This window comes from Rhinatrema bivittatum, chromosome 2, assembly GCF_901001135.1.
Source record: "Rhinatrema bivittatum chromosome 2, aRhiBiv1.1, whole genome shotgun sequence".
NCBI classification, from domain to species: domain Eukaryota; kingdom Metazoa; phylum Chordata; class Amphibia; order Gymnophiona; family Rhinatrematidae; genus Rhinatrema; species Rhinatrema bivittatum.
Window position 1 is genome coordinate 778,394,323 of NC_042616.1, and position 27,754 is coordinate 778,422,076.

General features: G+C 44.4%; 1 protein-coding gene across 3 annotated transcripts in view; it reads left to right on the top strand.

Moving 5' to 3' along the window:
* Positions 1 to 27,754, top strand: part of PHF20L1 (PHD finger protein 20 like 1) — a 375,592-nt gene that overhangs the window by 323,675 nt on the left and 24,163 nt on the right. For all 3 annotated transcript variants that reach the window (XM_029592049.1, XM_029592050.1, XM_029592048.1), the window contains exons 17-19: positions 1,263 to 1,444; positions 3,242 to 3,341; positions 16,080 to 16,275. In XM_029592049.1, the coding sequence (XP_029447909.1) occupies positions 1,263 to 1,444; positions 3,242 to 3,341; positions 16,080 to 16,275 (478 nt within the window). The remainder of the gene's footprint in view (positions 1 to 1,262; positions 1,445 to 3,241; positions 3,342 to 16,079; positions 16,276 to 27,754) is intronic.

The window sequence follows — 27,754 nt, forward strand, 5'->3', positions numbered from 1 at the left end:
TAGGATTTTGGTTCCAAACACAGTTGTTGTCTTTGTTTGACAACAGTTATTGAGCGTATTTGTTACTTGATGCCTCTGTCTCTGTCTCTTCTCTTCTTGGCTTTGCTAGTCTAGTTTCTGAGAATTGAGGCAGGGGAGGTGAGGTTATATAGGACCTCCCCTAGAAGTTTTTGTTCTGACTCCATCTGCTGGACGGGGAACATAACCCACCGTCTGGACTGATCCATGGTACTACAGGAACGAAAATTAGCAGGCAAGGAATAATTTTCTTTTTTGCCGCAGGTGAGTGTTTTCTTATGCTATTATTAGACACATTTCATTTACTACTACTTTGGGTTTTTTTTTCTGGAAGTGCACTAGTTTACAGTTGTTTATGATAATGATAAATGTAACTATAGTCGCTATTATGGTTCTTTTGGCTTGATACAGGAATACTAGCAGACTGGTGTCAGCACAGAGGTATAGAAGGAGTGACATCACTGAGCCTGTTCTCTATCTCCATCTGCTGGTTGGCATACATAAATCATTTGTCCAGACTGGTCTAACTGTATTCAAGGAAAGGAAATTATCAGGTAAGTAGTAATTTCAGCTTTGAGTGAGTACAAAACTGGCCAAAGGAGAGGCTTCAGCACATATTGTTATTGACAGTAAAGTGATTGGTGGGTTTGCAATATAATGGCTATTTCATAATTTTTTAAATCTCAAAACAATTTTCTTAAGTAGTGCTACAAGAACAGATTGTGGATACAATCACAGCTGAATAACCGTCCAGCATAAAAATAAAAAAGACAAGCATCCAAAAGTAAATCGAAATATCCATAGTATGTAAAGCAAAAGACAAAGAAAAGAAACCCCCAGCCCTCCCGCCATGGAGTTCAAACACTTAAGAAAGAAAAGAAAGACCCAATATACCACAACCTTCAAAACTCATTTTATAAGCTGACTTTCATAAAAATTGCCTTATTCACTATAAATCTTAAATAAATGATCCATTTTCATCATTTATTTATGATACGCTTTTTAAGCTAGGGAGTTCAAAGCACGTTACATATAGTGATCTTACAATACAGCACAGAAATTATGGCGTCTGATTTAATATGGACAAAGACCCAGTTATATTAGTTGATGATAAACTGGGAATGACTTGATATATAGTTAAAGGGAGAAATCTATTACTCATTGCGGTAAAATTGTGTTAGAGTGATTCATAGATTATCTGAGTGCAATTTATTTTATAAAAACCAACTGTTATTATTTATTAGACCTCTCAGATATGGAACTCCTCGATGATTCTTCCACTGAGAGTTTGCTGCTGAGTGGTGATGAGTACAATCGGGACTTTGATTCAATCAATTTTGAAGAGTCTCAGGATGAGGAGGATGCCATCAACGAAATTGTCAGATGTATCTGTGAAATGGATGAAGAAAATGGATTTATGATTCAGGTAACAGACTCAAAATTTTGGGGATAATGTATTGAAAAATGGTAATCTTGTGGTTTAACCAAAATAACCAAATTATACCTGCAATTTAAGAAAAGATTTTTTTTTTTTTGGGGGGGGGGGAATATTCCAAGAGAAGGATTCAGAAGCAGTCTCTGAGAGTATTGTTTACACATACAGTGCGCTCCCCCGAAACTAATAGCGCCCGCAACATGCAAATGCATGTTGATGGCCCTATTAGTTATTCCCGCGCGATAAGGAAAGTAAAATGTGCAGCCAAGCCGCACATTTTAATTTCTGCCGGCACCAGGAAAGTGTACAGAAAAGCAGAAAAAGCTGCTTTTCTGTGCACCCTCCAACTTAATATCATAGCGATATTAAGTCGGAGGCTCCCAAAAAAAAAAAAAAAATTTAAATTAAAAAAAAAAAAAAAGTTAAATGTGCCCGTGGGTCGGAAGATGGACGCTCAATTATGCCGGCATCCGTTTTCAGAACCCGTGGCTGTCAGCAGGCTCGAGAACTGACGCTGGAAAAATTGAGCGTTGGCTGTCAAACCCGCTGACAGCCGCCGCTCCTGTCAAAACAGAGGTGCTAGGGACACGTTAGTGTCCCTAGCGCCTCTTTTTACCACGGGCCCTCATTTAAATACTTGATTGCGCGCCTAGGAGAGTGGCCTGGCGCGCGTTGGAAGAGCGGGCGCTCACCTCGGAGCGCCGGCTTTCCCGTGGGATTTACTGTATCGGCCCAACAATAGGTTAAATTCAATTTACATACCAATGAGTTAGTTTGTTTTTGTAATATTTTCCTTATTGGTTAACATTAATTCAGCATCCTCTTAATAGGAAGGTTTTATATGTTTGTTTCATATATGAGCTGGGATTCTTATATCTAAACTTGACACACTTTTTGAATTATGGCTTACATTCTAGCATGTCAGCAACCTTCAATAATTCTACAAGTCTAATCAGTGTAAATTCACCGTGCAGTAATAATAGCTTTTTGACCATATGGATTTCTGAATTTCAAAGTACTTTATTCCAAAGACCAGCATTTCTTAAAGGAAAAAAACTGAGGCTTTAAAATAGGCATTGTTTTTTTTGTCTGACTATAAGCAGTTCAGCATATGGGTCACATGACCTTAGCAATAAACACAGATACTTTCATAGCTCTTAGGAAATATGTAAAAGCTTTTTGCTGCTCATGCACAATAGTTTCCATGCAACTTCCCTCCGTTCCTTTTTGTTCAAGGGAACTGTTGGGTGCAGTTTTATTATAGCAGCTCTGCAGGGTTGCTATAGAAAATGTTCTGTCTCCTTCTGGCTTAGGTAACAGAAAAACTCTAGCTTTGTACCCTTAATTAGATTTCTGGACCTTTATCTGTATCCCTTTTCATTTCTAATATCTCTGTTCATCTGTCTTGCCCTCTTGTCCTGATGTGACCCTTGCCAGAAGGCTGTCCAACCAAATCTTTTCTTCTTTGGCCTTTCTTCTTGCCTTCCTTGCCAGTGAACAAAAGTCCAGTTAATCAAAGCTAATGTTGAATGCCAAGGCATGCTGCAGAAGCCTTCAATCTCTTCAGCTTCTTGGTCAGAAGACAGGCCCAGAAGTTAAGAAAAGTATAGAAGCCTAATTTTGTGGCATGGAACATTCATAACTAGGACTGTTTTTGAGGAGGAGAGAAATGTCATACAAATAGAAATTTAATCTGGCCGGTAAACTGTATGTACTGCAGTCTGCATATTCTACAAACTGCCTGCAAGTCCTGAGTTGTCAATCTTGTTCCCATAAATTTGATGGCAGTGTGAAGAGTGTCTTTGCTGGCAACATAGTGTATGCATGGGATTATTAGAAGACAGCATACCAGAACAGTATATCTGTTATATCTGCCGGGACCCACCAGGTAAGAGATCCTCACAATAAAATCTCATGCCCTGTCTTAATGCTTACATTTCATCCATTATTTAATGGATATCTCACCAATAAACCTTTGAAAGGTTACTACTCATTGTTTTGAAATAATTATGCACATAAGTAAATCTCCATACATTAGAAATGTTTATCTCTTAAAGACAGCCTTTAAATTTGTTTTGTTTTGTTTTGTTGTTTTGCACCAGTAGAGAAAGTGCCACTGATAAAATAACTCCAGATATTTGACTATTTAGATGGCTCAAGATTATCACCAATAATCTTCATAAAACTCCTTCTTAAAAGGGCCAGTCTAAATCATTGGTCATTATGCAGTCATACATCTTGACTTTATTTTCTGGTAAAAGTTGTTCTCCCAAGACAAGCAGGATGGTAGTCCTCACATATGGGTGTTGTCATCAGACGGAGCCCTGTCACAGAATACTTTTGTCAAAGTTTCTAGAACTTTGACTGGCACACTGAGCATGCCCAGCATGCCATAATCCCTGTTGCCACAGGGGTCTCCCTTCAGTCTCTTTTTTTCCGTGCTGCAGTTTGCCTCGTGGGTTAGGAGCTCTGTGAGATTTCTCACCTTTTTTCCTCACGAAAAAATTTGAAGTTTACGTTTTTTAAAAGTTCCCTAACAGGGGTCTCCCATCGTGCTCCGTTCCCTCCGACGCTCAGTGAGTACTTTACCCGTGTCTCCAGTCGGTTCCTGTCGCCTTACCAATCGGTTCCCGCAGGTCACCGACTGTTCACGCCCTTTTTTTCAGCATGGCGATCAGGTTCAGAAAGTGCCCAGAGTGTCCACGAATAATGTCCATCACGGACCCTCACACTGTGTGTGTCCTGTGACTGGGCTCAACACACGATGTCCACTGGGTGTCCTGACTGCGCCCAAATAACTCTGAAAGTCAGACGACAAGATGGAGTCTCTTTTTAAATTAAAACTAACTCCATTGACTTCTGCCCAGTCATCACCGGCAAGTAAATGTCCATCCACCGACGAACCTTGCCGGGAGCAGCAGGGAGACGGTGACAGTCCGTCACCGACACCATCCAGGACATCGATAGGGTCATCCTCTGTGCCAGGGAAAGACCGGACCGAGGGAAACATCACCACCGGCACCGACATCGAAGCAGCATTGATAGCTATTGAGCCGCCTTAGAAGAGGGACCAGGGAGAGGAGCCCCCATCCTCCTCTGCACCCGAGACCCCGAGGCGTTTCCCACCGACATCAGTGCCGGGTACTGAGCCTCCACAAACTCCTGTGGAAGGGCCAGTAACAACTAGCCTGGCTCCCCCTGTAGCTGCGCTATCCACACCAGCTTTCAGGAAGGAACTGGACGTCCTTGTATGCCAGGCAGTCCTCGATGCCTTCCGAAGCCTGCAACCGCCTTTGATGCTGGCCCCCATACTGGCACCAATCATGGAACCATTGATGTTTGCACCATTGCTGGACCAACTCGATACCTCATCGGTGATTTTCCAACTCAGTCCGTTCCGTCGGCACCAAGTCGACCATTGAGAACTCCGCAGCTCCCGATACCTGTTACGGGCTCCTCAGAGGAAGACGACACAACCTCTAGTCCAACTCCAGCTCCAGTTCCATCGATGTTGGAACAGCTTCCAGGTCCATCGGGGCTCTCAAGGCCTAAACGTCCTCCGTTCCCCTCGATGCCATTGATTCCATTAAAGCCTCCATCGATGCTAGTACATCCTCCATCGAGGCCTCTATTGATGCCTACCCACCCTGGAATGTTAGACATTCTCCCTCCTTCAGGAACTCCCTATGATCCATAGGAGGATGTGGGCACAGATACATCCACATCAGAGCACTTGCTCTCAGAGCCCGTCTCCTCCTGAAGAGCTTTCCATTGCCAACTTTATCAAGGAAATGTCTGAAACCATTCCCTTCATCCTGGTGACAGAAGAGGACACCCATCACCAGACCTTGGAGGTTTTACAGTTTGATGCCCTCAAGAAAATTATGGCCATTCCAGTGCATAAAGTCCTGTTGGATCTCCTTCACCATCTATGGGAGCATCCTGGCACTGTCCCACCAGTCAACGGGAAGACAGATGCAACATACCTGGTGCAACATGCCCTAGGTTTTCAAAAACCACAACTTCCTCATCAATCTGTTGTGATTGAATCTGCACAGAAGAAGGCCAATTGATTCCTCAGCTCCCCCTAGTAAAGACCAGAAGTTCCTGAATGGACTGGGTCAAAAAATCTTCCAAGGCTCTATGTTGGTATCTCTTATAGCCGCCTACCAAATCTATATGACCCAGTACCAAAGAAATCTATGGAAGCAAGTCCAGAATTTATCGGACTCCTTGCCTCAACAGCAGCAAGAAAGCTTGACTGCCATCATCCAGAAGGGGCTTGAAGCAGGGAAGCATGAAGTAAAAGCGGCATATGACTCCTTAGAGACTGCTTCCTGGTTATCAGCAACAGGAATCAGTGCTAGAAGATGGGTTTGGCTGAAAACTTCTGATTTAAGACCTGAGGTCCAAGATAAACTTGCTGATCTCCCGTGCATTGGAGAGAATCTCTTTGGAGATAAAATACAAGATGCAGTGGCTCAGTTAAAAGATCACTACGATATCCTATGTCAATTGTCTACAGTCACTATGGACGCTCCCTCTTCATCCCGCTAAAGCATGAGAAGAGACCCTAGAAGATCGTTCTACTGCTCACGTAAGTACTACCCACCTGCATCTCGAGAGACCAGCCAGAGCCCCTCAAAGGAGACATACATGCTAGCCCAAAGCACCCAGAGCACAACCAGCTCCACAAGTTGGTCCAGCCTCTAGATTTTGATGCGTTTCCAGAGAGCAGTGGCCAATTGCCAATGAACCCAAGCCCAGGATTACCTGTAGGAGACCGTCTGCATCGCTTCCAACACAATTGGCACCTCATAACATCAGATCAGTGGGTAATATCCACCATAGCCCAGGGATACCATTTAAACTTCCTCACAGTACCCCCGGACTCTCCACCCAATCCACTGTGGGCCCAAAAAGACCACACATTGCTTCTAGAGTCAGAACTTTCCACCCTTCTGCGAACCAGGGCTGTAGAAGCCATCCCCCTGGCGCAGAGAGGCAGAGGGCCCCATCCTAGACCTCCGCAATCTCAACAAATTCCTTCAAAAAGAAAACTTCAGGATGGTGTCTCTCGGCACCATGCTTCCCCTACTACAGCAAGGAGATTGGCTCTGTTCTCTGGACCTTCAGGATGCATACGCACATATCGGCATATCCCCACATCACTGCAAATACCTGGCTTCATAGTGGGTCACAGACATTTACAATTCCGAGTTCTGCCATTCAGTCTGGCCTCAGTGCCTCGAGTGTTCACAAAATGCCAAGCAGTGGCTGCCACACATCTACAAAGAAACACCGTCCACATGTTTCCTTACCTGGACGACTGGCTAATAAAGAGTCGATCCAAGCAAGGAGCTCTCAACTCTCTATAGCTCACTACGAATCGACTACACTCACTAGGATTTCTGATAAATTACCGAAAATCCCACTTGGATCCATCTCGCCTCCTTACTTTCATCGGAGCAGATTTGGACACCAGTCACAAAGGCCTTCCTGCCCAATGACCGCACAGACATACTCTCCAAACTGGCTACATCTCTGCACACATACAGAATAGCCTCAGCCCATCAGTTCCTCACGTTGCTGGGCCACATGGCTTCCACGGTCCACATCACTCCTATGGCATCACTCCACATCACTCCAATGGACTTTGAAATCTCAGTGGCTCCACGCCACTCAACCTCTTTCATCCCTGATTCTTGTAACCGACCAGCTGTGCCTGTCACTTCTCTGGTGGACAAACAAAGCCAACTTGCTGACAGGTCTACACATCTAGCAACCAGTTCCACAAGTGACCTTAACCACACATCCAAATTGGATTGGGGAGCTCATGTGAACAATCTTCAAACTCGGGGTACTTGGACACAACTCGAAGCAAAGTTTCAAATCAATTTCCTAGAGCTTCGAGCCAAACGTTATGCTCTATATGCGTTCAAGGACTGCCTTTCACACAAGACTGTTCTCATACAGACAGACAACACAGTTGCAATGTGGTACTTGAACAAGCAGGGGAGGCACAGGCTCTTATCTGCTCTGCCAGCAAGCTGCGGAGATCTGGGCCTGGGACCTTGCACACTCCATGCATCTCTGGGCCGCTTATCTGGCAGGCATACAGAACGTAGTAGCAGATCGCCTCAGTCAATGTTTCCATCCCCATGAGTGGTCTCTGGATCCCTGTGTAGCGAGCAAAATCTTCCAACGCTGGGGTCAACCAACCATCGACCTCTTTGCATCCGAACTGAATCACAAAGTGGACAGATTCTGCTCCCTGCACAGGCAACAAAACACATTGGCCATGGACGCCTTCGTTTGCCCATGGAACACAGGCCTCCTATACACATATCCTCCGATACCACTAATAGCCAAAACTCTCATGAAGCTACAACAGGACAGGGGATCAATGATACTCATAGCCCCATACTGGTCTTGACAAGTATGGTTTCCCATGCTTCTCGACCTCTCTATCTGAGAACCCATTCGCCTGGGCACAGCGCCCAGTCTCATAACTCAAAACCATGGCATGTTATGCCTCCCGAACTTTCAGACCCTGTCCCTCACAGCCTGGATGTTGAAAGCCTAATCCTACAACTGCTCAATCTTTCAATTAGGGTTTCTCAAGTGCTTGTAGCTTCAAGAAAGCCTTCCACACGGAAATCTTATCTTTCTAATTGGAATAGATTTACCAGGTGGTGCACGCAAAAAGGTATTGAGCCCTTTTCCTGCCCCACTCCACATCTATTAGACTGTCTCTGCTGTAGTTCAGTCATGTATGCAAGCATTGATATAAATAAAGAATACATCATGTAAACAGCATTTTTCAATAGACATAGTCATAGTTCCCCCCTCCCCCCTCACAAACATGCTATTTAGTGAGTAGATAATGTTGATATAGTGGTACTAGATATATAGTAAAATTGTAAGGAAATACAAAACAGTGGAATAAAATATGACTAAGAGTATTAAATAGATGATGAGAATGACAAGTGTCTCCATGAGATGTAAGGGTTCCAAATATGCGTAAATTTAGCAACGCAATGGTATTTAAGATCAGTCAAGAGTGCAGACCCTGTCAAGGCGATTTAGCAGCTCAATAGATGTCAGAGGCAGAGGTCTCTTCCAGCTGGCCGCTATTTCCATTTTAGCAGCCATGCAGACCTGTTGTATCAGAATTTGATTGTGAAGAGGTAGCGTATCGTCAAAGATGTAAAGTAGGGCCTGTTCCTTAGTGAGATGTATTGGAAAAGCAAAAACCTCCATCAGAATCCTAGAGACATATCGCCAAAAAGATTGAATGAGGATACCGTCCCACCATAAGTGGAGGTATGTACCCAGTTGTTGACAGTTCCGCCAGCAGTGAGGATCGTTAGATGGATGAAAGTGATGCAGGCGGGTTGGAGTAAGATGCCATCAGTAGAGTACCTTATAATTAGCTTCAGTAATCCGAGCCGAGATGATACCTTGTGAAAGCTGCGTAAACATTGTCTCCCACTTCCTCAGAAAATGATTTTCCTAAGTCGCACTCCCATGCCTCGATGTGTGTGGGTTTAATTGGCAGGCGATGCACCAACAGTTGGTAAATTTTAGAGATCAAACCTCTAGGAGGGGTGGGTGTAGTGTAATAACCCTCAAATAGAGATCTCTCAGTTGATAGAAGATTTCTGGATTGAAGGTGGTGAACAAAATGTCGGAGTTGCAATCACGGTAGAAACTCTGCCTTGGTAAGATTGTAATCCTCCTGAAGTGTAGTAAAGGGTATAAATGATCCTTGTGAAAAAAGGTGAGAGATTTGAGTTCTACACTGAGTTTTCCAGGTGAGATAAGCGGACTTGGGGATACCAGGGGCAAATGTCTGGTTATGGAATAAGGAGGACTGATAGAAATAATCCGCTGCCCCCACCAGCTGTCATTTTCATAATCGCCAAACATTGAAGGTGTGTCTTGTGCATTGTGACATGGTGGATGTCGGTCCCCAGGTTGTATTTGGTTGCCATATTAGAGCCACCAACGGCATATCCGGCATACAACTTTGTTCTATCTGGGTCCATGATTTAACATCTGTAGTTCTGTGCCAATCAACAATGGGGCGAAGCTGTGCCGCTGCGTAATACCAAGTAAGATTGGGAACTCCTAAGCCTCCTTGAGCTTTAGTTTGGAAGAGTCGCTCTGGCTACCCGAGGAGGTCTGCATTTTCACAGGAAGCGAAGTAGTTTCTTCTGCCATTTGTAGTGTTATCTTGTTAATAGGAATGGGTAAAGTTCGAAAAAGATAAAGTAATCGTGGAAGTACATTCATTTTTAATGTTGCCAATCGGCCCAACTATGTTAAGGGAAGAGAGTTCCACCTGATTAAGTCTTGATCAATACTAGAAAGGAGGGGAGTATAATTAAGTTGAAACAAGTCAGATGTATGCTTACCAAGATATACCCCCAGATACTTAAGCTTGGTAGGAGCCCATTTGAAGGGGTGGGTAGACTGGAGTTGGGAGACCACGTTAGAGGGGCAAGAGATATTCAAAATCTCTGATTTGTCCCAATTGATTTTGAATCCAGATACAGCACTATAGTGGGCAAGCTCCATTTCAATCTCTGGTAGAGAGGTAGAGGGATGGCTAACTGTGAACAAAATATCATCCGCAAATAGCGATAATTTATATTGCTGAGAGCGAAGGGAAAAGCCTAAGATTTTGGGATTATTTCGTATATGTATGGCTAGGGGTTCCAGGAAAATAGCGAAGAGAATTGGGGAGAGCGGACACCCCTGTCGGGTTCCCCGTTGGATCTTGAACGGGGGTGAATATTGACCGTTTATTTTGAGGCAGGCTGTAGGAGAATTGTAAAGCTCCTGTATCCAATTTTGGAAGGGGGTCCAAAAGGCCATAATGGTAAGAATACGAAAGAGAAAAGGCCAATGGCCCATATCAAAGGCCTTTTCAGCATCTATTGCTAGTATGAGATGGTCCGTTGTTTGTTGTGTAATACCCCAGAGAATATTTAGGATCTTCCGGACGTTGTCACTGGCCATGCGGCATGAGATAAAGCCCGCTTGATCAGAATGGATAATATGAGCTATAAAGCAGTTTAGTCTATCTGCTAAGATTTTAGCAAGTAATTTCAAATCTAAATTAATCAATGATATGGACCTATAAGAGGCGCAAAGAGCAGGATCCCTGCCTGGTTTAGCAATGATAGTGATACCTGCTTTATTCGAATCTGGTAGCAGTGAGCCCCCTAAATGAAGGTAATTGAAATGTTTTTGGAGATGAGAGACCAGCAAGGGCCCAAAAGCTTTATAAAAGTTTGCCGTAAGATCATCAGGTCCCGGAGCCTTGCCCACTTTAAGATTTTTAATGGCCAAGAGAATTTCTGCAGTTGTGATTTCTGCATTGAGCAGGTCACACATATCCTTGGAGAGATGCGGAAGATCAACAGATTGTAAATATCTGTCAGTATCAGTGATTTGAATATGCGATTCATCGGCATATAGTTTCTGGTAGAATTTGAGGAATTGTTGTTATTGCCGAATTGGTAGAAACTACTTGGCCTTGATCGTTTTTTTTTATCTTGAGTATGTGATTTTGATAGGTAAGTTTTTTTTCAATTGGTGAGCTAAAATTTTCCAAGCCTTATTTCCCCCTTCAAAATAGGTTTGTCGGGTTATATTAAGTTGATGCACTATTTGAGCAGACTCCAATCGATGCAGATCTTCCCTTGCCTTTGTAAGTTTGGTCAGTACATTGTGAGAACCCAGTTGAATATGTTGAGAAGTGAGTAGTTCAATTTGATCTCTAAGATGAGAACAGGCTGCACTTTTTTGGAGTTTTATATATGAGGAACGGGAAATAAAATATCCCCGTTATATAGGATTTAAAACAGTCCCATACTAGAATCGGGGACTCTACCGAGGTAGCATTATGGTGAAAAAATTCTCGAATTATCTGGGAGGTAGATTTTATGAAAGAGAGATCTTGAAGTAGCAAATCATTAAGCCTCCAAAATCGGCTACCATGATTGCCCCCGGTGAAGTGAAGCGATATTGAGGTAGGAGCGTGGTCAGACCATGTGATTATTCCCACCTCTGCTGACCGGACAAAATAGTACAATGATTTATCTACCAAGAGATAATCTATTCTGGAATATGAGTTGTGTGCCCGGGAGTAGTGGGAATATGAGCGGGAGTGAGGGTATTTCATCCACCATGCATCCACCAAGTTATGGGCCACTAGGAGCTCTTTGAGGGCCTTAGTATGAATCATGGCAGTGTGAGAGTGACCTTTAGAAGTATCTAAATGTGGGGAAATTGTCACATTGAGGTCTTCTCCCATAATCAATTTGCCAGTAGTGTGCTGTCTTAAGAGTTGATTAATTTGTTTAAAAAATGCAGCCTGGTCTTTGTTGGGGGCATACAAATTGAGAAGGATAAGCTCAGAATCATTTATCATTATACAAAGCAATATATACCGACCCTGGGGGTCCTTGATACATCATGTACATTCAAAAACCAATTGAGAAGCGAAAAGAATACCCACCCCGACATACTTAGCCATTTTATTATTTGCTAAATAGTATTGATTAGTATATAGAAGACTTCATGAGACAATCATGCCTACTTGAGAGAAGGGTCTCCTGGACAAAGACTATATCTGGAGTTAAGACTCCCAGTTCTTTATAAAAGAAGGAGCGTTTTTTGGGGGAGTTGAGTCCTTTAGCATTAATTGAAAGGAGTTTTAAATCTGTCATGACTGGGATATTGCTAATGGGGTTAGAAAAAAAAAGAAAACCTCCACTTATTTCTCAACAGCCGGGAAAAGAGTATGCCTATTCCTTCAGTTGGTGAATCATCATGGATATAGAAGCATAGAATGAGGCAGATAGTGACTTCCTGAAGACAACATAGGAGGTCATTCTTAGCTAGAAAAGAAAGAAACAGTACATTACAAAAGTTTATCAGAAATTTTTTGTACCTGTGAATGATAGCATGAATCCCCTGGGGATTTAGAGTATCCCCAGCTATTTTATATCAGTCTACAAAACCTTCCATGCAGACTTGCACCAACTCCTAGGTGGGGGTGTGTGAGTGCCACTCGCAGAAGGGGAGGCTCACCACCCGCTCCCATTTGCAAATACATCAGAATGTAACTTAGTATACAACAAACATGTAAACAGCATCTTAATAGTAGAGCAAAGTGTGCAGAGCAAGAAATATACTACTGCTTAGCTCTTAAGTAGTGTCTCATGGTATCCAAGACAAAAAAAAATTAGTCTCCTCCATTGCCAGAGATAGATATCTGGCAGAGATCAGGCCGGACCTGACTGCTGACAGAACTTCCAGATTGACGGTGCAGTCTGCTGTTTCTTTTGCCTGCACGCTGCCAGACCGGGAATGCTAGCCGTGGTGCTGACCCCTGGGAACATTAGCTGATGCCTGCGAGCTTGTAAAGCCACATTTAGTAAGTGTTGGCAGCACTTCATTAGGGAATATAGCTTTGTAGGCTGTGCCTTTCAGCATGAAAGAAATCCCGAATGGGTGTAGCCACCTGTACTTTATATTTTTGGTGCGAAGAAACGTGGTAATTTCCCTAAAAGACTGTCTACTCTGTAAGGTGGCTGTTGATAGATCAGGGAAAATGGCGATGGTGCTGCCTTCCCAGGACCACGCGTTGTGCGCTCTGGCCCCTGTGGCTATCATATCTTTTATTGTATAATCGTTGAAGCAAACGATTATATCTCTGTTGCAATTTAGATTGTGGGGCCTTGAGAGCCCAATGCGCTCGATTTAGTTTAATCTCCGGGGGTACATAGGTGTCCAGATCGTGGGTTTCAATAAGCATTTGCTGGCAGAATTTTTGAATCAAAGCTGTACAATTTTCCGTGGCCTCTGCCTCAGGAAACTCCCTAAACTGGAGATTACTCCGGCAAGACCGATTTTCTAAGTCAGCGAGCTTGGACACCAGCTGAGACGTCTCTGCCCGCAGGGCTTCATATGTGCTCGTGTTAGTGGTAGTTTGCTCTGCCTGGCTATCAAGACGCCCGTCCAACTCATTGACTCTGTGCCCCATGCAAGTCAATTCCTCCCGCATCTCCTCTGTGTTAGGAGTTCTTGGTGGTACAACTTAATATCGGCGCTCAGGTTCGCGAACCATTCACAGAATTCTGCCCGTGACGGATGGTCAGATTCTGGCGCGTTCAGTGGCTCTGAGCCAGGCTTAAGAGCATCGGGGCTTTGAGGCCATGACTCGGCACCATCTTGGGCCTTGGGTTTGCCGTCCATAGGGCCATCTAGCGCGCGCTTCCTTTCCTTGGTGAAGGAGAAGCGGTGAAAATCAATATTTTTCTTTTTAGTCGCCATGGTGGGAGCTCCTAAGATTAAGTGGCCATCACAAATGATCTATGACAGCCTCTATATATTCCTACACTTTATTCCTTTATTGTTCCGCTTAAGTTGTTCATATCTTGGAATTTCTTTTTCTTTAATATTACATAGGATAAAAACGAACTAGCAGTTAGAGTTATGTTAGGTAACATGTATTTAGGTAGAATAACTGCAACTCCTATTTTGTATTTTGCCTCTAATTTACCTGTATTGTATGGTATAAAAAATTCTATAAATAAAAAGTAAAAAAAAAAAAAAAGTGGCCATCACAGCTCGTGATGTCACAGTCCCCCCTCTATTAGACTGTCTCTGGCACCTTTCAGACTCTGGTCTCCAGACTTCCTCGGTGCCATCTCAGCGTATCACAAGGGAGTAGGGGATGCCCCAATAACAGCGCACCCCCTGGTGAGTCGGTTTATGAGGGGCCTACCACAACTTAAGCCCCTTCTATGGCCACCAATTATTGAATGGGACCTAAACGTAGTACTTACAAGACTCATGCGTTCCCCGTTTGAGCTTTTATACTCCTATGTTAAATTTCTTACATGGAAAGTTCTTTTTCTAGTAGCCATTACATCTGCTCGAAGAGTCAGCGAGTTACAAGCCCTTGTCACATACTCACCTAACATGGTTCCTCCATGATCGAGTGGTCCTCTGTACTCACCCTAAATTCCTTCCGAAGGTGGTAACCGACTTTCACTTGAATCAGTCTATAGTCTTGCCCACCTTTTTCCTAAAGCCTCACTCTCACCAAGAGAGTTTTACACACCTTGGACTATAAACGTGCACTTGCATTTTACCTAGACCGCACTGCAGTCCATAGGAAATCCACCCAACTCTTTGTTTCTTTCGATAAAAGCAAACCAGGAGTTGCAGTGGGCAAACAAGCTCTCTCCAACTGGCTAGCAGACTGTATCGAATTCTGCTATGAGAAAGCAGGCCTTCCTCTTCAGGGACGAGTGAAGGTGCACTCAGTAAGAGCCATGGCAACCTCAGTAGCACACTATCGTTCAGTACCAATTGCTGAGATCTGTAAAGCTGCAACATGGAGCTCTCTCCACACATTTGCAGCACATTACTTCCTAGATAAGGAAGGACGTCTAGACTCTGCCTTTGGCCAAACTGTCTTGAAGAACTTATTTCTAGTATAATCCAATTCCTTCCACATCCACCTGCTGTGATTTTCAGGCTGCCTCATTTTTACCAACAGTACACCAGTTGTTATGCCTGTTGCACAACTTAAGGTCCACTTAAATATGAGTCAGCCTGTAGCTTGCTAATCACCCATATGTGAGGACTACCATCCTGCTTTTCCTGGAAGAAAGAGTTGCTTACCTGTAACAGGTGTTCTCCCAGGACAGCAGAATGTAGTCCTCACGAGTTGGGTCTGAAACCGTTTTATTATTTTATTTTTTCGCTCGCACCTTTTGCTACAAACAAGACTGAAGGAAGACCCCTGAGGCTACAGGGATTATGGCATGCCGGGCATGCTCAGGGTGCCAGTCAAAGTTCTAGAAATTTTGACAAAAGTATTCCATGACAGGGCTCCGTCTGATGACATCACCCATATGTGGGGACTACATCCTGCTGTCCTGGGAGAACACCTGTTACAGGTAAGCAACTCTGCTTTCCCATCAGTCAGATTGGCCAGTTTTACCATTAAGGGTCTGATTCACTAAGCCTTTTCTCCCATTCTACATCTAGGAGAAAAACAGCTTAGTGAATCATGCCCTTATTATGAGAAGCATAGCTACTGGAGAGAATAATTGATCTTCAATTCAGGAGTATGGAGCTCTCAGGAGACCTGGTAACACATCCATCAGTGTAAAACTCAGGTAGTTTTCAATGTCTGCAAGTGGTACTTGGGCATTCTATGCTCCCCAGAGTCTGTGAGTGCTACCTTTGATTACCTTCATCCTAGACTCTAAAGGGATAATTGGGACTACTGCATGATAGTGCTGTCACCATACCACATTCCAGCTGTATATCTTTGCTTCATTACATAAACTTTGCTCTTCATATAGAATGGTCATTTATGGATTTATGAGGTTAGATTTAGATAAGTAAAAAAATAATCATTCTAAATTGGATATGTTGAGATATATTGTACAATACTAAAAATATGTTCTTACTTCATCTATTTTGCACTGCTTTTTAAGAGAACCTTCTCCTTTGCATCTATGTGGCAACTTAGATCTGACATTTGACAAAACTATCATCGTAGAAAGCCCAATTCTTGTTTTAAACACAGGTCAAAGGTGGAGTGCAAAATACCGATATGATAAAGATTGGTTGAGCAATGGACATATGTGTGGATTATCATTTTTAAATGAAAACTACTCTCACCTTAATGCCAAAAAGATAGTTTCAACACATCACCTACTGGCTGACATGTATGGTGTAACAGAAATACTACATGGATTACAGCTAAAGATTGGAATACTAAAGTAAGTATGGGTTTCTTTTTAAGAGACTTTTTTTCTCAGCTATTTTAAATTGGTGACATCTGAAAAGCACTGAGTGCTAATCCAAAAACAAAGCAAGTCAGCAATGCCGGAATTTTCAGGAAGGATCCTCACCTACTTAAAAACGTTGCTAAAGGTAATTTTTTATGGGTTTGACAGTTGCTTGGTTTTTAATTGTAAATATTTGTATCCTTATCATAAGGATTGGGGGTAACGGCATGGTCTACCCTTAAAAGAAACCTGGGGGGTGTGACGTACATGGTACAGTAGATATTACCATAAGAAGATTGCTAGGCAGACTGGATGGGCCATTTGGTTCTTTTCTGCCATCAGTACTATGTTACATGTGAGTTTTGAAGAGCCAAAATGTTTCTGCGGCTCATATTTTTAATGAATATAGTGAAACATATTGCAGAAATATTCAAGATCTTAAAATTCCACAAAATAAGCTCTAAATTAGCTGTGGAAACACTTAAAAAAAATATTAGTTTTTCTGAAGTCAAACAGTTCACATTAGTCACACACAGGCAACATGACCCTGTTGACATTGACACAGACATAATTTACAACACTTTCTGGGAAATGCTTAGAGATCCTGCTGGGCATGCATGGTAGTTCTGACACTTCCATGGTCCACATCGAATGCATTTTACTCCTTTGATAATTGCTGTTTTCACTGTGTTTAACTCCAGAACTATTTCTCATTCAAATTTTGGGGTCACTGTGCCTTAGTGTTTTCTTTTCTTTTCCCTTTACCTTACTAGTTAAATTTGTTGGCAGTTGGTAAGTTTTGTTAATTTTTGCTATTCCCTGTTGTCAAGCCGATCTTGTCTGTGACTTTTGATAGGCCCTCTGATTATATGATCTCCTTTTTCTTTACTTTGGTTCACTTTACTTCAAGGAAAATGTCATTTGATTTTGCTTCAACTATTTTTCTGAAAATGACCAAGAAGAAAGCCAGCAGCTTCAAGAAGTGTCCAAATTGCAGGCAGATAATGCCCATAATCAAGACCTTTGGGGTGAGGATCATGTGTCCCATTGCAGCATTTACCTTTAGGATGTCACTGAGGGTCATCGGGATCCGCGAGATTATTTCATCTTGAGGCAATTTAAGAAAATGTTAGAGTATACCAAACTGGTCCAGTTTTTGTCATTGAAGCACAAGTACCACAGAGCAGTGGAGTGAAGGAAGCATCAGTGCCTTCAGCACCAAAGCCTGAGGCTGCACCCAGAGAGTGGTTCAGAGCTTTGTCTTCCAGCTTGCACTGAGCATTGGGTTCCAAGTGCTTGAGCATTGAGCTGAGGAGATATGGTGTTGCATGCCCTTTGAAAAACGACGACACATCAGATGTTGACTGCAAAAGCATGGAGGGATACTATATTGTGGTCTACAGCCTGCAAGTTACCTGCACCTGGAGGGAAGATCTATCTCCCAAGCTAGGCATACACCACACCAGTCTCCAGAGGTCCAGCTTCAAGTTTTAGCACTCCTTGAAATACCCCCAAAGAAGAGGAACTCAGGAGACAAATAGCAGAGGTAGTTTCTCAGAACATGAAAAGTGTCAAGCAGCTAACCTCAATCAGCTTGACTCCAATTGGAGTGTTGTGATTTACTTACTGCTGTCTTCCCTATGACGCCAAACATCTTAGCACCAGTATCAAACTTCAAGGGTCAATGTTGGTGTTAAGCACACTGAATCAGAACCAAATGGCTTTGAAGAGGGAAGCTTTGGCAATGAATGATTCCAAGACCCTTTAAGATTACTTTAGGAAACACTAAGCAGTCAATTTGATGATTAGTGCACAATCAGATGAAACCTCTCGCCTATACTGACTTTGAGCATTCATGGGCGTGCCCTTATGGGTAAGAGCTGGGATCTGAGGAAGAATTTTCACCTCACTGTCTTTCAGACCATACTTGTCCACAGGCTGCGAGTTGATTTCTTGAAGACCTATCAATTTCTCTTTTTGTTCAGGTAATGAGCAAGGCTATTCCATTTAAGTTGCAGGTTTAAGGGTGAGTCAGGAGTCAACCCTGTCCAACTTTCTCAAGTACCTGAATGCACTGAAAGAATTTGTGGCAGTGCCCATCTACTCTCTCTTCCAGAACATATGTAATAAGATATAGGATGTCTTGCCCTTTGTACTCCTAGTTGCTAAGAAGGCAGGCGCCAGATATATCTGAGCAGCTGAGGGATTCAACTGGTCCCATTTGCCACGCCAATCTGTGGTGGTTGAATCTGCCCTAAAATGTGCTAAGAAGTCTAGGATGCTCACTTTGGTGCCCCAGGACGTAAGGGTCAGACCTTAGAGTGTTTTGGGGAAGGCACTTTCAGAATGTTATGCTGCAGTCCTGCATTGCATCCTGCTAGATCTAAATGGTCTAGTACTTGCATAACCTTTTGGAAAGGACACAGGAATTCACCTCCCTCAAGAGCATATGTTTTTGAGATGGCATTGTGTTGACTATAAATGAACGTAAACTCATGGCTGGCTGCATTTGACCTCTGTTAGGGTGTCTAGAAAAGGCTTACCTACATGCCTTTTATAAGAGGAAATCTCTTTGGCGATAAGTTTATTTATTTAATAGCATTTATAAATGGCTTTCCAGATTAAAAAACACCCAAAGTACAAAAATACCAGCAGAAAAATCACATCAGATGATAAAGGATAAAAATGACACATCACAATATAAAATAAAAATAAAAGTACCGGTACTACTACTGTGCTTCAAGTCTCTCTTTTCCCATAACCGCCTCATGGTCCTTACCCTTTTTTTGTGACCTATAACCCCATAGACATCAACCATGTTTTCAATCTTTTATGAAATTTCATTAAATCACCTTCCTTTGATAAGTTGTCCCAAAGTTTGAGAGAGGCTGTTGAAAAGCCTGAGCATGCCAAATGCACATGTCTGTAGACTTTTACTGATGGAAGTTGGAGTTGATGTGTCTTGTTTGTTCTGAAATTGCAACTACTACTATACCACTTTAAACGATCCTTAAGGTGAGATGGACAAATTCCTTTCAGCACCTTGAATGCCAAAGCCAAACATTTGAATTTCCAGCACAATGCTGTTGTCAACCAATACAGTTTCAATAGCAATGGAGCAGCTGGAATATAACATGAGCTTCCCATTATTAGTTGTGATGTGGTATTTTGTATGACCTGTAATCTTCTAATAGCATTACCCAGTAAATCCAGGTAAACAGCATTGCGGTAATAATTCTTTGACATTACCAATGCATAAGTCACCTTTTTCAATGCCTTAAGCTCTAAAAACAATCTCAGTTGACTAACCCATTTCAGTCTCAAATAGGTACTCAACAACAGATGAAAACAGTTAATCCATTGTCAGAGCCCAGTTTTACTCATAAAAATTTTACTTCTATTGGAAACAACATTGAACTCTCTAGTGAAGGCCAAACTTGATTACTGAGTCCTAGCTGCAACAGTTCAGATTTACTAGAATTTAGAACCAAACCATTCTTTAACCCATCCCCAACTGTTTTCAAGACTGTCATTAAGCTGCTGGACAGTCCTAACGGAACCATCAGTTATATATTGTCAATGTAAGTATTGGTGTAAAATTGAATGAAATTACCCAGAGATACCAAATAAATACTGAAAAGTAATGGAGACCAGGACAACCTTGTGACTCACCTTGTAACACCTCTCTAAAAGCTGATCGAAGTTATCTGAAAAACAACAGTCTGAGTTCCTGTGCAAGAAAACCCTAATCTACTTTAATATTTTGACTATCAATCCCCAACTCCAAATAAACATGCAAGCAAAATAGAATGGTCAACCAAATCAAAAGCACTAGACAAATCCAACATAATTAAAAAGATAGATTGTCCAACATCCAATCTAGGAAAATCTTCATCAAATAAGGAAACCATCATTGACTCCATACTACATCCTCTACAGAATCTTGCTTAGATCAATAATCCCTTTGGTGTTAGGGAGCAGAAGGTAGCTGATGCCAAAGTAAAGTCCCATTACGGAGAACATGGACTTCATGTTTCTCTAAAGACAGACCATGTTAGAAAACAAACCAAAATCCTCTTAAGAGTGTAACCATCTAGGAGTTGCACAGGCTTTCAGGCATTCTCCCAAATATACTAGAGCCTGGTCTTTCATTGTTCTAAATACTAACATCAAGATCTTAAACCTAATATGGGCTTCCACAGGAAGCCAGTGTGGTTCCATTGGTAGAGATGACACATGGTCCATATATCCAGGGCCACCAAGAATTTTTGGCAGTCATGTTTTGAACTAGCTGTAATCTATTCAAAACTAAAGTAAACATACGTACAAAGCATTGCAATAATCCATTCTAGAATTAATGATAGCTTGGATTGCTGTAGCTAAGATTTTAAATTACAAGTATACCACTTTCTATATAAGTGAATGATTAATATCTACACTATAGTGGAATTTAGGGACGAAAATCAGTGTTGTCAAACCACTACTCTGAGATTCCTCACCAAATCTGATCTGAAGATGCTGGGCTTGATGGACCCTTGGTCTGACCCAGCAAGGCAATTTCTTATGTTCTTATGAAGATTCTCTGGACATATCCCCTTAACTATCCAAAAAGCCTCTGACTTTTTCACCTATGCTGAAATAGCCACTGCTTCAAACACCTCTTTAAATTTAGATAAACCATGTTGCAATTCTTTTTCTAATGAGCAAAACATTTGAACGTTGTCAGCAAACATATAGATGTAGCTATGCTGACTTCAGCATATCACATAATGGAGTCATACTCAAATTGAATGGAAAGGGGAAAGAATTGCTCCTTGAGGCAGTACAGGTCCTTGGGGTACTCAACTTTTTTACCTTTCTCCATAGAAAGAAATAACCTACTCTCTATTTCCTATCCTACTAAACCACAATAGGATATTGCCTATTTTGTTTTCACTCAGTACATAATTAAGCTTGGGAATTCATTGCTGGAGAATGTGGTAAAAGCAGTTAGTGTAGCTGGTTTTAAAAAAGCTTTTGGACAAGTTCCTTGAGGAACAGTTAATAAACTGTTATTAACTAAGTTGACATTGGGATAGCCACTGCTTATCCCTGGGCATAAGCAGCATGGGATCTGAAATTTTGGATCCAGCCAGTTACTTGTGACCTGGATTGGCCACTGTTGGAAACGGGGTATTCGGCTTGATGGGCCCTTGGTCTGACCCAGTATGGCTGCTGTTCTATTCTTATCCAATGAATTTTTAATTTTCTGATAAGCCTCTCATGAGGTAGTTTGTCTATCGTCTTCTGAAAATCCAGATGCACTATATTAGCCAACTCATCTTTGTCCACACGCTTGTTAACACCATCAAAAAAAATCTACAGATTTATAAGGCAAGTCTTCTCACAGGACAAGCAGGATGTTAGTCCTCACAAATGGGTGACATCGAGGATGGAGCCCACCACGGAAAACTTCTGTCAAAGTTTAAACAGAACTTTGACTGGCCCCTACTGGGCATGCCCAGCAAGGCACTGACCCTGCAGCCAGCAGGGGTCTCCCTTCAGTCTTCTTTTTTCCGCGCAGCAGTTGCCACGCGGTGAAAGGAGCTCTCTTACCACGTTCCTGACAGGAATTCGGTATTTTTCTATCCGAAGAAAATTTGCCCCTCAGGGGTCTCCCTTCGACAAATTTTTGTCACTTTCGCGGAAACCGGTAAGTTTTTTCCCTTTTTTAATCGGCGGCCGTCGATTTTGGCCCTTGAGGCCTGTGGGAACTTACTGAGCCCGCGCCTAAATTTGGCCTTAAGCCATGGCGACGGGGTTCCGTCGATGTCCGGATTGTACCCGGACTATGTCCATCACTGACCCCCATAGGGTTTGTGTTTTATGTTTGGGTAGTGAGCATGATGTCCTGACTTGCACCAAATGTGCCTTAATGACACCTAAGGGTCGCAAGGCCAGGATGGAGAAGATGGGGCTCCTCTTCCATGCACCCACCCCAACGCCATCGATAGCATCGACGTCATCGGAACCGGCACCGTCGAAGTTGCACCACCATCGCCAACCCGCCGGTGACCGTCCACCATCGATGACTTCTCGGCCGTCGACTCCTGTCCCCTCCCCGGATGACCGAGGAGATCGGAAGGATAAGCATCGCCATCGACGGCACAAGTCTCGGCCCGTCGAGGATCCGCAACCATCGACCTCTGAACAGGCCGAGCCACCGAAGAAAAAGCCTCGGTCGGACCTGGCACCGTCCACGTCTCGTTCGCAGGCACCGAGGAAACCCTCACCCTCCCGGGGTGCGGGGGCCGTGATCCCACCGGTTACGGTGGTCCCTCCGGCCCTGCCTCAGCCTCCCTCTCCCGTCGAGCCGGGTATGCTTACCCCTGGTCTCCGGGCAGAACTGGACCGGCTGGTCCAGGAGGCCATCGAGAATGCGATGCGAAGATTCCAGCCTCCACCGGCACCGCCTCCGGCACCGATTCCGGCACCGCCTCAGGCACCAACCTCAGCACCGACTCTGCCACCAAGGATGGAACCGACCACCGAGCCTATAGTGGAAGCGTTGGCACCGATACTAAATCGTATGGAGGCACTTATGCGCGCCCTTCCATCGGTGATTTCATTAGCACCGACTACACCATCATCTCCGGAAGGACATTCATCGACAGGAGAAACACCGTTCCGGATTCCTCCGTCCGGTGTCGTTCCATCGGTGCCTTCACATACCTTTCCACCGATTTATCCTTCGGCTCCATCGATTCCAAGATCGGCACCGATTCCATCGGTGGCCCCGAAGCCCTCGATGCCGTTCACTGTTCCGTTTGCAGCACCGGTTCCATCGATGCCTTTGGATCCTCTACCAGGTCCTTCAGGACAGCAAACCTTACATGATCCTTATGATACCTGGGGTGATGATTCATCTTCAGATACAGATTTACCATCCCCACCATCTCCTACAGAGAGTAGAAAACGATCTCCTCCTGAAGATCTCTCCTTTATAAATTTTGTAAAGGAGATGTCAGAAGTTGTGCCTTTTCAGCTGCAATCTGAGACCGATGACAGGCACCAAATGATGGAACTGCTCCAATTTCTGGATGCCCCCAAGATCATCGCTTCCATCCCCATTCACCAAGTATTTCTGGATCTTTTAAAGAAAAACTGGGAATCACCTTCATCTGTGTCACCAGTCAATAAAAAAGCTGACTCAACCTACCTCGTTCAGTCAGCACCAGGATTTCAGAAGTCTCAACTGGATCATCGCTCTGTTGTAGTTGAGTCTGCGCAAAAGAAAGCCAAGCGTTTAAAGCCACACTCTTCCACTCCCCCTATCAAGGACAACCAATTTCTTGATAGTGTGGGAAGGAAAGTGTATCATGGGGCTATGTTGATATCTCGTATAGCTTCATACCAACTTTATATGACTCAGTACAACAGAGCTATCCTTAAACAAATGCAGGACTACGCTGACACCTTACCGGACCAATACCAGCCACAGCTTCAAGCCCTCCTTCACAAAGGATTTGAAGCTGGGAAGCACGAGATCCGAACGGCCTACGATATCTTCGATGCTTCCACGAAAGTCTCAGCTACTGCCATCTCAGCCAGACGTTGGGCTTGGTTAAAATCATCCAACCTTCGCCCAGAGGTTCAGGATCGTCTAGCCGATTTACCCTGCTTAGGGGATAATCTGTTCGGAGAACAGATTCAACAAATTGTGGCGGAATTGAAGGATCACCACGAGACGTTGAAACAACTTTCGTCTGTTCCATCTGAGGTATCCTCCAAACCACCACCTAAGAAGGACTCCAAAAAGTCATTCTTTCGGCCACGTCGTTATTACCCTCCGTCGACTAGGCCTCGTCCGGCTCGATCCTCCACCAGACCTCAGCCACGCCAACCTCGGAAACAAAGACCTGCTGTAGCCCCACCCCCCGGGCCTGCGGCAGGCCTTTGACTTCCCGACTCGGAGCACATGCCATATCCCACTCCCCCACATCCCTGTAGGGGGTCGTCTGTGCCACTTTCTACAGCATTGGATACGGATTACCTCAGACCAGTGGGTGCTGGCGATTATCGCACAGGGTTACCACCTCAATTTCATAACTCTTCCGGCAGACTCCCCGCCGCTTCAAGCGTGGAGTCTATCCAGCCATTTGGCTCAATTACAACAGGAAGTATCTCTTCTTCTGCAATCAAATGCTATAGAACTCGTTCCTCCCTCTCAACGAGGCAAGGGATTCTATTCCAGATACTTCCTAATTCCAAAGAAATCAGGAGGGCTACGTCCAATTTTAGACCTTCGAGCCCTCAACAAGTATCTGCAAAAAGAAAAGTTCAAGATGGTAACCCTGGGCACGTTACTCCCTCTGCTGCAGAAAGGGGATTGGCTATGCTCCCTCGACCTCAAGGAAGCTTATACCCATATTGCGATAACACAATCCCATCGCAAATATCTGCGGTTTCTCGTAGGCCGCGACCATTATCAATACCGAGTACTGCCTTTCGGTCTGGCATCTGCTCCACGGGTCTTCACCAAATGCCTCGTAGTTGTAGCAGCATTCCTCAGGAAGGAAGGTGTCCACGTATACCCCTATCTGGACGACTGGCTGATCAGGGCCTCCACCCCTCAGATTGCCCGGTCCTCCCTACAATTGACAATCAACACACTCCTTTCCTTAGGGTTTCTTGTCAATTACGAGAAATCTTGCTTCGTCCCATCTCAAACCTTATCTTTCATTGGGGCAGACTTGGACACCTTACAGGCAAAGGCCTACCTTCCGCTACAACGGGTCCAAACTCTCATGTCCCTAGCTCACCAGCTCCAGTCTCAAGACACTGCCACAGCTCGCCAATTCCTAGTTCTCCTAGGACACATGGCATCCTCGGTTCAAGTCACTCCCATGACCAGACTAGCCATGAGAGTAACACAATGGACTCTACGACAACAATGGATTCAAGCTTTTCAGCCTCTGTCCTCCATAATCACAGTCACACAAGCGCTGCGCCTATCCTTAACCTGGTGGACGACTCAGGTCAACCTCCTTCAGGGCTTACCCTTTCTTCCACCGGATCCGCAAGTTATCCTAACCACCGACGCTTCCCACATCGGTTGGGGGGCCCATGTGGACAATTTTCAAACCCAAGGGTTATGGTCCAACGAGGAAGCCGAACACCAGATCAATTTCCTGGAACTTCGAGCAATCCGCTATGCGCTCCGCACTTTCAAAGATCATCTCTTTCATCAGATAATCTTAATCCAGACGGACAACCAAGTGGCCATGTGGTACATAAACAAGCAGGGAGGCACAGGCTCCTTCCTTCTGTGTCAGGAAGCTGCGCAGATCTGGGCGGAAGCCCTCTCCCACTCTATGTACCTCAGGGCCACTTACCTGCCGGGAGTAGACAATGTATTGGCAGACCGGCTGAGCCGTGTCTTCCGACCGCACGAGTGGTCACTCGATCCTCTGGTAGCGACCTCTCTGTTTCACAAGTGGGGTTCTCCCCGCATAGACCTCTTTGCGTCCCCTCAGAACCACAAAGTGGACGATTACTGCTCTCTCATTCGGAGCCAGAACTCTCGGCCGAGGGATGCATTCTCCCTCAAGTGGACAACCGGTCTGCTCTACGCATTCCCCCCACTTCCTCTTGTGTCAAAGACTCTCGTGAAGCTACGCCAGGACGGAGGAACCATGATCCTGATAGCACCTTACTGGCCACGCCAAGTATGGTTTCCAATACTCCAGGATCTCTCCATCCGCAGGCACATTCCTCTGGGAAAGGACCCGCATCTGCTCACTCAAAACGACGGATGCCTCCTCCATCCCAACCTCCAAGCCTTGTCCCTGACGGCATGGATGTTGAAAGGTTAGTCCTTCAGCCTTTCAACCTTTCAGATTCCGTTTCTCGAGTCCTGATAGCTTCACGAAAGCCTTCCACAAGAAAGTCTTACTCATACAAATGGAAAAGGTACACATCATGGTGCACTTCTCAGTCCCTTGATCCCCTTTCCTGTCCAATTTCCAAATTCTTGGACTATTTATGGCATCTCTCTGAATCAGGTCTTAAAACCTCTTCCATTAGGATGCATGTCAGTGCGGTAGCCGCCTTCCATAAAGGTGTACAGGGTGTCCCTATTTCAGTACAACCCCTAGTAACACGTTTTCTTAAAGGCTTGCTCCATCTGAAGCCACCCTTACGGCCTCCGGCCCCATCCTGGGACCTTAATCTGGTTCTTGGTCGTCTAATGAAACCTCCTTTCGAACCTCTGCACTCCTGTGAGTTAAAGTATCTCACATGGAAAGTGTTATTCCTTTTGGCTATCACTTCAGCTCGCAGGGTTAGTGAATTACAGGCCCTAGTTACCTATCCGCCTTACACTAAGCTCCTGCAGGACCGGGCGGTACTCCGCACTCACCCTAAATTTTTACCTAAGGTAGTTTCTGAGTTTCATATCAATCAATCCATCATACTACCTATCTTTTTTCCCAGGCCCCACTCCAACTCTGGAGAACAGACCCTGCATACCCTAGACTGTAAACGAGCTCTAGCCTTTTACCTAGACCGTACAGTTTCTCACAGGAAGAGCACTCAATTATTCGTCTCTTTCCATCCTAACAAGTTAGGACAACCTGTGGGTAAGCAGGCTCTTTCCTCCTGGTTGGCGGACTGCATTTCTTTCTGCTATGAGCAGGCTGGCATTCCTTTCCAAGACCGTGTCAAAGCACACTCTGTGAGGGCCATGGCGACGTCAGTGGCACACCTTCGATCGGTGCCGCTTCCTGACATCTGCAGGGCTGCAACCTGGAGTTCTCTCCATACCTTTGCAGCCCACTATTGTTTGGACAAAGCTGGAAGACAGGACTCCATCTTCGGCCAATCTGTCTTGCGTAACCTTTTTCCAACCTGATGTACCAACACCCTTCCACCTTCCCGGTAGGGTGCGGATGCCCTTTCCCAAATTCCACCCCACTTGTACTGCCTGTTGCACGTCGTTGGGAGCATTTGGTGCAAGTCAGGACATCCTCAGCTCGGTACTCACCCATTTGTGAGGACAACCATCCTGCTTGTCCTGTGAGAAAGCAAATGTTGCTTACCTGATGTAACAGGTGTTCTCACAGGACAGCAGGATGTTAGTCCTCACGAAACCCGCCCGCCACCCCGCGGTGTTGGGTTCGTTTTGTTTTTACTTTCTAGGCACTGCCTGTAGCTTTGAAAATCAGACTGAAGGGAGACCCCTGCTGGCTGCAGGGTCAGTGCCTTGCTGGGCATGCCCAGTAGGGGCCAGTCAAAGTTCTGTTTAAACTTTGACAGAAGTTTTCCGTGGTGGGCTCCATCCTCGATGTCACCCATTTGTGAGGACTAACATCCTGCTGTCCTGTGAGAACACCTGTTACATCAGGTAAGCAACATTTGCTTTCCCTTTGTTAAATCCATGATGGCCCTGCCCCATTGGTCTGTGGCTATCTGGATGGTCAATAATTATGTT